Source organism: Piliocolobus tephrosceles, chromosome 7, assembly GCF_002776525.5.
Source record: "Piliocolobus tephrosceles isolate RC106 chromosome 7, ASM277652v3, whole genome shotgun sequence".
NCBI lineage: Eukaryota > Metazoa > Chordata > Mammalia > Primates > Cercopithecidae > Piliocolobus > Piliocolobus tephrosceles.
Window position 1 is genome coordinate 87284532 of NC_045440.1, and position 11824 is coordinate 87296355.

The 11824-nt window shown below is 36.3% G+C and overlaps 1 protein-coding gene across 2 annotated transcripts in view; it reads left to right on the plus strand.

The window, feature by feature from the left end:
- The window catches only part of WWP1 (WW domain containing E3 ubiquitin protein ligase 1), a 123067-nt gene that overhangs the window by 107770 nt on the left and 3473 nt on the right, over positions 1-11824 (plus strand). For both annotated transcript variants that reach the window (XM_023222838.2, XM_023222837.3), the window contains exons 22-24: positions 3455-3559; positions 6587-6683; positions 7138-7210. In XM_023222838.2, the coding sequence (XP_023078606.1) occupies positions 3455-3559; positions 6587-6683; positions 7138-7210 (275 nt within the window). The remainder of the gene's footprint in view (positions 1-3454; positions 3560-6586; positions 6684-7137; positions 7211-11824) is intronic.

An 11824-nucleotide genomic window follows, 5' to 3' on the forward strand; every position in this document is an offset into this window, starting at 1 on the left:
TTCTCAAATATTTTCAATCCACCATTGGTTGAATCTGCTGATACAAAAGCTGTGGATATGGAAAGCCGATATACATGAAAACCAGGACTCTGAGCCTGGCTGACATAGACCGTCACTAATCCTGGTTAACATCTTTCTTAACAGTTTGCTTACACAAATTAACAGAAACATATTCGAAGATTAGCATGGAAGACATTTTTACAGTAGTATTTATTAATCTTTTTAAAAACCACAGACTTCATTTTTAATGTGAAGACAGACATCTTGCATCCTCTAAATTCATACACCTAAATACTCCATACCTCCAATTAAGAATGCCTATTTTAGAGGTGCACTCAAAGAGGGATGTTATAGTGGGAGCCTTATATTGAAGTGGAGATGAAACTAAAACAGGAGATCAAGAAGCATAAGAATAGGAACATATAGTTTATGTACCCTTGGCAGGGTTTATAATATTCTCACATACTGCCCTGTGTGTGGGAAGGCCATATGATACTTTTCTTTTACATATAAGGTGACTGAAGCCCTTTATGATTATTTGCCTTGACCTAATCAATTAAAAGTACAATTAAGAGTGCTAATCAATTAAGAGTGCAGAGCTATGTGAGAAAATACAGATTTTGTCTTGTTTTGCTTTGTCTTAAGTTTTACTCCTAGTCTGTTGTTCTTCCTCCTACTGCCATTCATTGCCTCTCTTATCACAGTAATGGTTATTCATACTATTATTCACAATAATGGCTATGCATAATCATACCCCCTTTTATAGGTTAATATCTGTTTAATGCTTAAGAAGACATAGTAGTCATTCTCTATGAAAACTCCTACCACACTAGCAATAGAAGGCAACTTTCTTAGTTTGATAAAGGGAATCATCATCAACAACAAAAAGCCTTAGCATTATTCTAAATGGTAATATTTTGAAAGTTTCCCGTTGAGTTTTGGAAAAAGACAAAGATGTCTACTCTTACCACTTCTACTCAATATTTTGCCAAATACCCTAGCCAGTGGCAAAAGCGGAAATAAGAAGCATAAAGATGGGAAATAAGTAAAACTGCCTATATTCACAGATGAAAACATGATTTTCAGCTTCGATTAGAAAATCCTAGGTAACCCACCAAAAATCTACTAGAAATAAGGTGAATTTAATAAGGCATGGGTACAATTTTAATACTTTAAAAATCAATTGTATTTTTATTTATTAGCAACAGACACTTAAAATTTAGATTTTAGTTTCATGTGTGAAAGCATCAAAAAATGAGCAAATTTAACCAAAAACACACAAGACCTCTATACCAAAAACTCAAAACTGCTCAGAAAAATTAAGGAAGACCTAAATAAATGAAGAGATATACCATGTTATATTGTTAAAGTGTCAATTCTCTCCAAATTGATTTGGAGATTCAACATCTCAGCAGAATTTTTTTATAGAAAGTGACAGGCTGATTTCAAAATTAGAAGGAAATACAGAGGCCCTAGAAGAGCAGAGACAATTTTGAGAAACGACAGACTTGGAGAATTTACATCACTTGATTTTAAGACTTATTTCTAACACCATAGTTCCACCATAAGATAGTGTGGTATTTGTGAAAGAATAGACAAATTGGTGGAACACTAGAAAGTCCGGGAGTAGACCCTATATTGTCAATTGATTTTCAACAAAAGTGCTAAGATATTTCAATGTGGAAAGGGAATATCTTTTCAACAAATGATGTTGAATCAACTGAATATCCATATAGAAGAAAATTAACTATGAACCTACTTCAGTCCATATTTAAAATTAACTTTGACCTTACCTCTGCCCATAAAATTATTCATGCTTACAATTAAAGAGAATTATAAGTCTGAATGTGAAAGTGAAAAAGAAAACATAAGAGAAATCTTGATGCAGGCAGAAGTTTTTTAGAACACAAAAAGTAATAACCATGAAAGAAAAATATGGATAAATTGGACTTCTTCAAAACTAAAAACTGCTCTTGAAAGGATACCATTAAGTGAAAAAGTAACCTACACACTGGGAGAAACTGTTGAGACAAAGATCTCGTATCTGGAATATATTAACAAAAAAACTCATGGAACTCAATAAAAAGACAAGAAAACATTTTTAAATAGACAAAGGCTCACTTCACAATAGGAGATACACAGATGGCAAGTAAATACATGGAAAAATGCTTATTAGTAATTGGGGAGATGCAAATCAAAACACCACTTTGAGATAATGTTGGTAGTTTCTTATAATGTTAAATGTACGTCTACCTTATGGCCTACCAGTTCTACTGTTAGGTGTTTATTAAAATGAAATGAAATATATATCTAAACAAAGACTTGTACATAAATGTTAATCACTTTATTCATCAATGCTAAAAATTGAAAGTAACCTAAATGAACTAACAAGTGAATGGATAAGCAAATTGTTGTATATTCATATAATGGAATACTACTCAGTGATAGAAAAAATGAACTACAGCATGGATGAATCTCAAAAACATGTTGAGTGGGAAAAACAAAAGAGGATGTGTGTATATGTGTATGCACTATATATGACACAAATATGGATGTGTGCATATACATGACATTCTTAAAAGGACAAATATAATCTGTGGTGAAATCATTGATCACCTAAAACTAGAGATGAGGATATGGTTTTGATTACAAAAAGGGATATGATGGAAATATTCTATATCTTGATTGTAATGGTGGTTACACAGGTATATACATCTGTTGAAAATCTTCTAACTGTATACCTAAGTTCGTGCATTTTATTCTATGTAAATTATAGCTCAAAGTCGACTTATGAAAAAAACTAAGAGATAAGTATTACATATTTTACTATGCCTAAAATAATGTTCATTTCATATACAAGTTGAGGTTGTTTGAAAATTTCACATATGTAGAATATTCCTAGAGAAGCTGGATAAATTATTAATAGGAGGTTAGTAATTTTTTATTTTTAAGTATATAAGATAGCATAGATTTTTTAAAATGAGAACCAGAAATAGGTTTGGAACTAATGAATTTGGATACCCAGTTTGGGGGAGATCGATCGATCTAGCTATGTATCTAGATACATATCTATATGTATATATAGATATATATACACACACACATATCTAGATATAAATCTATATATATAGATGTGTGTGTGTGTAAATACACACACCATATATATACATATGGTAAAGGAGACATGCTTTTCAGTATAGCTGTTTTTCTTGAAAATACTGTAAATGTGGTTTTTGGTTTGAGTTCAATAAACATGGGTAAAGTACCAGAGAATCCTTTATGCTAAATTGCCACAATTTTGTTCAAAAGATTTGCTTATTGTGATCATTATATGCTGTGCACATAGCTTTTCACATAATTTGCCATGTGCATAACTGCATTAGGAAATTTCAGTCATATAATTACTCGCTTCACTAAATCTTTATTGTAGCCTGATTCTGTGCTCATTTCCCAGGTTATGTTGTGTGGCATGCAGGAGGTTGACTTGGCAGATTGGCAGAGAAATACTGTTTATCGACATTATACGAGAAACAGCAAGCAAATCATTTGGTTTTGGCAGGTATTTGCTTTTATCTTTTCTGAAACAAAGTACTCAACATATTTGAAACAAATTACTGAACATATTTTTTAATGAAATGGTGGTTTTAAAAATAGCTTATTTAGGCCGGGCGTGGTGGCTCAAGCCTGTAATCCCAGCACTTTGGGAGGCCCAGACGGGCGGATCACGAGGTCAGGAGATCGAGACCATCCTGGCTAACCCGGTGAAACCCCGTCTCTACGAAAAAATACAAAAAACTAGCTGGGCGAGGTGGCGGGCACCTTTAGTCCCAGTTACTTGGGAGGCTGAGGCAGGAGAATGGCGTGAACCCGAAAGGCGGCGCTTGCAGTGAGCTGAGATCCGGCCACTGCACTCCCGTTTGGGCAACAGAGCGAGACTCCGTCTCCAAAAAAAAAAAAAAATAGCTTATTTAAGTAATAGTTTAATGTTAATAGTTGTAGGCATAGCAATTTTTTTCTAGTGGTATCAAAGTAGTCTAAATTCCACTTAATTCTAGAAGTAAATGAGGAAGTATGTTTGTAATGAGAGTCAGTGCAGATATTTTAATTCCTCTGAGGTAATATATACTAGAGAATTAGAATGATCGAGGGCATAATGTCTAAGAATGACTTTATTCATTTATTTATGTATTTATTTTGTGTGTGTGTGTTTTGCTTAATCTATAATAGGATGGCCTCAGGAATCCAAGTGTACCACACTAATCTTGAACATTTTATTTTAATAGACTTTTTGTTTTGTGTGTTTATTTGAGAATTTAAAATCTCCAGATCAGGGATATTCTTCAGATAACTACTCTACTAATTGGGACTCATTTGAGCAATTTAACGACTGGACTTCTGGCTTACTTCTGCTTAACTGTTTCATTTTCAGGTGAAGAGTAATGCTAGGTTTTGTGTTACAATATACTTTCCAAAAGTTGCATCTTTTCATAAGAATGTATGTCATGAGTTTATTGCTTGATATTTTAAAGAGATGTAGACACTTCTAGAAATTTATCTTAAAATATACTTCAACATGTGTAAAGTGGCACATACCAAAGTAATGCAATATCATTGGTTTACTAACAGAGACTTGAAACAACGTAAATGTCCATCAGGAGAGTACTGAGTAAATAAACTATCATACATCCATTCTATATGTCTATACCTTGGAGTCAGTCTTTTTTTTTTTTTTTTTTTTTTTTTGAGACAGAGTCTCACTCTATTGCCTAGGCTGGAGTGCAGTGGCAAGATCTCGGCTCATTGCAACCTCTGCCTCCCAGGTTCATGTGATTCTCCTGCCTCAGCGCCCCCACTCCAAGTAGCTGGGATGCGTGCCACCACACCCGGCTAGTTTTTGTATTTTTAGTAGAGACAGGGTTTCACCATGTTGGCCAGGTTGGTCTTGAACTGCTGACCTCAAGTGATCCACCTGCCTTGGCCTCCCGAAGTGCTGGGATTACAGGTATGAGCCACTACGCCTGACTTTTCTTTCCATTTTTAAAAATGCAAATTAACAAAAATATTGGAGAATAATGTTTCAATACAGTATTAAGGGGAGAAGGAAGATGCTAAACAATGTGTATAGTATCATGCTTTTTGTTTAAAGACTTATCATCTGTATAGTAAAAGTGTATGTTAGTATGGAAATATATCATCTTTGAAAAGGCAGAGAAAAAACTGGAAACAGTTCTAGAGGGGTGCTGAGCAGTTGGAGGCGAAGGTAGGAAAGCTGCTTTTCATTAAGTAAAAATCTTTTGCATTCTTTACTATTACCTATTATAAAATAAATACATAAATAGGAAGGAATAAATCCATTTTCACGCCTAAAATACCTGAATTGCATTGCATGCAGTATGCATACTATTGTCTGTAACCTTCCCTTTCAGGCTTTTTACTAGCTTCATTACATTTGGTGTTCCCAGGCTTTCTATTTACACATTTGTACCTACATAGCCAATGAGCTTAAGCTTAGGGTCATATAAATCCAAATGAATACTTGTGTTTTCTGAAGTGGGTTTCTTTTAGGGGAAGTGGTGAGGTTTATGCCAGACCTGGTAATAAGTTTTGTTTCTTGTGTTTTGTTGAAATATGTGCCTCAGCACAATTCTTCACTGAAATATTTTGGGACATGATTAGCACAGCTGTTTTACCTTATCCTTAACTAACGTTTATTCCCTATTTTTAAGATACATTTCTACTCTTAATCTGCTCCCTATGTTCCTTGCTTTCTGTTATACTCAAACCAATCAAATTAGTATTTCACCACATTACCCATTTATGTCTTTGAAAATAACTAGTCAGTGAAATAGATAATGTTAGAGGAATGTGTACTTTGGTTTTTCAGGTACTAGTCAGGAAGAACACAAAGTGTTAGGAAAATGGTGTTTCATGGGAGAAAATACCACAGACTATTAAGAGTGGCAGCAGAGAGGTGTTCATTTGTTTTCTGTAGCTTAAAGGGGAGATGGGTAATTGACTCAGGGAGGAATAACAGTGGTTTAGGGCTCATCTAGACTTGAGTTCAAATGTTAGTTCTGCCACTTTAGCAATTTGAGAAGGACAAATTTAAACTCTCTAGGCCTCCATTTCCTTATATGTACAGTGGGGATGCTGATGATTCTACCTATCTCATAGAATTGTTGTGAAAACTAAATCCATGAAAACCAGTGGCACACTATTTGGCAGGAACCCTTAATAGCTGTTATACTACAGCCCAACAACAACATCTATCTTGGTTGCACCTTTTGTTTGACCTTACATAAATGACTTAACCTTGCCAAGATTCTCGTGTCTTTGCTCGCCGTAAGATGGGCGTAGTAATGATGGTGGCCAGCCTCCGTGTTCTCATGAGGATGACCTGAAGTGAGGTTCACAGTGTGCTTAGCATGGTGCCCACCCTTATTAAATGACAAACCCTACAACCACTTTTTCGCACGACTTTTGAACCAATTCAGTGTTGTTTAATTTCTTCAAGTGTGTACTAGTTTCATGATTGAAGATAGTTTAGCATTTATTTCATATTAAAGTACATTGGATTTCATTACAGTTTGTGAAAGAGACAGACAATGAAGTAAGAATGCGACTACTGCAGTTCGTCACTGGAACCTGCCGTTTACCTCTAGGAGGATTTGCTGAGCTCATGGGTAAATGTAGTTTCACTATAATTTCTCTGTAGATAATTTTGTGATAATAATGGCCTTTGGACATACAGTAGACTTAAACTAAAGATTACGCTTCTGTGCTGTAGATAGGACTTCATTTAGAAGAAAGAAAAATGAATGGCTAATATCAAAGCACTTGTAAGACAAAAATGAATGTCTCCTCATATAGCTGAGGTGGCCATTGTTTTGCTCCCTAGGGTGACTGTGAAGGGAGCGACATTCTGTATAAATAGTTTTCTTCCCACCGATTTAATTCTTATTGCTGGATCTCTGCAACAGTAAGAAGCTTCTTCGGGCAGAAGCAGCTTACATTGTGAATTTCTTCTTTATTTTGTATCATTCATATGATTATGCAGCATGTTCTATTATTTAAGTAGTTGTCAGAAGAAAAAAGTTTAAAGGACCAGATAAACTTTGTCTTATTTTCCTGGTGTAGGAAGTAATGGGCCTCAAAAGTTTTGCATTGAAAAAGTTGGCAAAGATACTTGGTTACCAAGAAGCCATACATGGTAAGTTCAAGAATCCTAAATACGAAGGTGAAAGCCACAGAGAATCTTTTGTTTTGTTCCTTTAAAAATATGTAAGATCCAGTATAACTGCTTATTCATTAAAGTAGTCAGAATTTCAATTTTGAGAACACATTAATTAATACAGCATTCTATAACTGAACACTTTAGCGTGTTCTCATTAATAGAAATACTTAAGAAATGCATCCATTGATTCAACAAATATTAGTGTACCCACTATGTATAAAGTAAGATTTAAGTATTCCCTGTCTTTTATGAAGTTTGTGCCCCATGTTGGGGCGCAAATGACAAACAGATACACAAATAACTATTTGCAAATCCTGGTAAGTCCTTCAAAGGGAAAAATGAGAGTACTCTAGTAGAGAACAACTAATGGGAACCTACTCTGGGTTGAGTGGTCAGGGAGATTTCTTGGAAGGGGTAATTTGCTTAAGTTGAGTTTGATAAAGAGCATGCTGTGGGAATAAGCAGAGAAAGAGCATTCTTTGCACAGAAATGCCAAAGTAAGCAAAGACCCTGAAGAAATTGTTTTTCAAGGAAATGAAGATGATAGGTATGATTGGAACTTGGTAAATCAGAAGAAAGGGAGATGAAAAAATTGGGGGATGTAGGCAGGGATTAAATTATGTACAGCCTTATAGGCTAATATAAAGAACTGAGATATCAAAGAAAAATTAGACAGCTTTGCAAAGTTCTAAATAGCAAGTAATAAATCCCAGAAAAATCGGCCAGAAAACAGTATAGGGAAGGAGTTGGATGCAAGGGTGAATGCAGGGAGAGTAGTTAGGAAATTGTTATAGTTACCCAGGCCAAAGATGACAGCCTGGAGATAGGTGATTATTTCAGGAGGTCAAAACTATTTTCATACCAAGCCATTATTTGCCTTTTTATCATTTTGAAATTTCTACTTGTGGTGCAAAAGCAATGGTTTGTGAACCTGCTTGTGCCTTAGCACAAATCAAGGCAGTGGCACCAAACTGCTACTACCTCTGTATTCTTCAGCACCATATACTTGAGGTTTAAAGCAAGGGAAAAAAAAAAAAAGAGCAAAAAGGCAGGTTCATTGAAGTTCTTTATGAAGCAGTAAAAATTACTAACTTTATTCAATCTTGATGCTTGAGTATATGTTTTTTTAACATTTGCGTGACAAAATAGGAAGTCTGAAATAGCACTTGTGCACACCAGGGAATGATTTTCTTGAAGGAAAGCTCTTGGGCAGTTGTTTGAGTTGAAAACTGAACTAGCTTGCTTTCTTTTATGGAACACTATTTTTACTTGAAAAAATGACCCGCCAGCAGTTTATGCAGACTTAGGTATTTGACAGACATTTTCTTGAGAAGTAATGTTGTTAGCTTGTCATGTTAAGGAAAACTATAGGCATTTGTTGGTGGTGATAATTACCACCATGAGCTTGAGAGCTTCTGAAGACTTTCTTCAATGAGATTAGTGAGATTGTTTGTTTTTTGTTTTTTTGAGACGGAGTCTTGCTCTGTCACCCAGGCTGGAGTGCAGTGGCGCGATCTCAGCTCACTGCAACCTCCGCCTCCCAGGTTCAAGCGGTTCTCCTGCCTCAGCCTCCTGGGTAGCTGGGATTACAGGTGCGCACCACCATACCTGGCTTATTTTTGTATTTTTAGTAGAGACGTGGTCTCACCGTGTTGGTCAGGCTGGTCTTGAACTCCTCACCTCGTGATCTGCCCGCCTTGGCCTCCCAAAGTGCTGGGATTACAGGAGTGAGCCACCATGCCTGGCTGATTAGTGGTATTTTAACAAATGTGATTTTTTTTTTCCTATTATATAATTAAATGAGTCAGCATTTAGAAAATCCTTATAATTTGATGAGTCATTATTTTCAAATGATCCGTGAATGCTACAACAAATGTTACAAAATGACGCATGAGTAAAAGATCTATTCAAAGTGCAAGAGAGGCTGGGCACAGTGGCTCACACCTGTAATCCCAACACTTTGGAAGGCTGAGGTGGGAGGATCACTTGAGCTCAGGAGTTTGAGACCAGCCTGGGCAACATGGTGAAACCCCTTCTCTACAAAAAATACAAAAATTAGTCGGGTGTGTTGGCACACACCAGTAGTCCCAGCTACTCTGGAGGCTAAGATGGGAGGATCACTGGAGCCAGGGAAGTCAAGGCTGCAGTGATCCATGATCACACCACTGCACTCCAGTCTGGGTGGCAGAGTAAGACCCTATCTCAAAAAAAATAAAATCAAAAACAAAGTGCAAGAGAGAACAGTAGATTTTGTATAACAAAGTACAAAGTGTTCTTTGACCTGATTTCGAACCATATTGTGCATTCCCTTGTCAAATTTAGTATCAAAGAATAATATCCATAATTATCTGACAAGATGAGTAGAGTATATCTCCATGTCTAACTATTTTTCTGTGTGGGCAGTAGATTAAATGTACAAGTAGATATCAGAATCCAGATGTTTTCTGTTACACCAGATATTTAAAAGATTTCCAAAACTATAAAACAAAATCACTCTTTCCACTATATATTTTTGGAAATACTTGGGTTTTTCCCATTAAAATGTTTATTTTCATATCAAAATGAATTAATACTTTTTAAACTTCTGTTTTAACTTTTAAATATCAGTAGCTGTAATTCATATAAATAAAATGTTTTAACTTTTAAATATCAGTAGCTATAATTCATATAAATGAAAGCTCTTTGCAGTTGGAAATTTTTATTTTCCGAGACAGTCTTGCTGTGTTACCCAGGTTAGAGTGCAGTGGCACAAACACAGCTCACTGCAGCCTCAACCTCCTGGGATCAAACAATCTTGCCACCATAGCCTCTCCAGTAGCTGGGACCACCAGTGTACACCACTATGCCTGGCTAATTTTTTAATTTTTTGTAGGGACTAAGTTTTTCTATGTTTTCCCAGGTGGGTCTTAAACTCTGGGCTCAAGCCGTCCTCCTCCCTTGGCCTCTGAAAGTGCTGGGGCTATAGGCATGAGCCACCGCTCCCAGCCAAGGTTGACAATATTTTTAAGAGTGAAAAGGAGTCCTGTAACCAAAATTTGAAGACCTCTGCCTTCAATTAAAGTGGTAGATCCAGTATGTACACATACGTGTGTGTGTATTGAGAAAGAGATTTTTGAGTCAAGGGGAGAATTAAAATAGATTTCAAATTTTGTGAAGGGAAAGTAATTATCACCCACTGATTTCTGTTTTCTCAAAGTATAAGGAGAAGTCACTGGCTAAGAGTGAAGAAAGGAAAAATTTTCGAGAGAAAGAAGGAATTGGGAGAATTGTTAGAGAATAGGCGAGTATTGATTAGAGGAACATGGCTAAGATTGCTAGGCAAAATTGGATTGCTCACTTGGATTAGTAGTATATTTGAAATGACAACAGTCTACTTGAATGCATGATTTCCTCCCCCAGTAATTTTCAGCTATTAAGTTGAAAGGAACAAGAAAGCAGAAGATTGAGTTCATCAGAATTTGAGTTTATGAGTTCAAAAGAGGGAGAAGCGTGAGATTTAAAAATATTTGTAGGCCGGGCAAGGTGGCTCACACCTGTAATCCCAACAATTTGGGAGGCTGAGGTGGGCAGATCCCAGGAGTTCGAGACCAGCTTGGCCAACGTGGTACAACACCGTCTCTACTAAAAATACAAAAATTAGTTGGGCGTGACTGTGCACGCCTGTAAACCCAGCTACTCGGGAGGTTGAGAGCAGGAGAATCAGTTGAACCCCAGAGACGGAGGTTGCAGTGAGCCAAGATCATGCCACTGCACTCCAGCCTGGGATACAGAGATAGACACTGTCTCAAAATAAATTAAATGAATATGTTGTAAATACTTTTATAAATACAAATAAAATGCAAATACATTATGATGTATAATGATGGACCATGATCTTTAAAGTAATTATAGTGATGGGCGATAGGTAAAGAAAAAAGGGAGGACAAGAAAAGGTAGACAGGATAGTATGATGAGGTCAACAGGCTGGCATTTTAATTGAAATAAACTGGAAAGACAAGGTAAGAGAACAGGATTTTTAAATTAGAAACTTCCTTTACTGGTGATGTCAGGGTTCAAGGTATAGCCTTGGGGTCAATAACTGAAGAAAGCAGAATCGATTTTAGCTTGTCTGTCTTTTTGTAAAACAGCGCAAAACATAATAGCCAGTGTTTTAAAACAGAAGCCTGTTTTGAATGTTTTCAAGTAACCCACTTTCATGTTTTTCAACTCAGCATCTACTAAATGTCTACTGTATGCAAAACAGATCAGCATTAAGAGAGTGCAGAGATGACTGCCTTCATGGATTTTAGAATCTAATGGGAGAAACCAGTCAGTCCTAATCCAGAGTAGATTAAAATAGATGCTAAAACAGAAATAAAAGGAGCTTATGAATAGGGAAATTATATGTGTAAGATGCTCAGAGGAAGTTGTAGCATTTGGACTGGTTCTTGATGAAAAGTGTATTCCAGACCATAGAGAGCAGGGTTACAGAAAGAGAAAGGTATGTGGTATGCTCGGGAGAGCGTGAAACAAGTTGACGGTAGAGAACAGAAGCTTCCTTTCCCCACCACAGCCCCCTCTCCACCCATAGCAACTCAAAAGCAGCAAAGG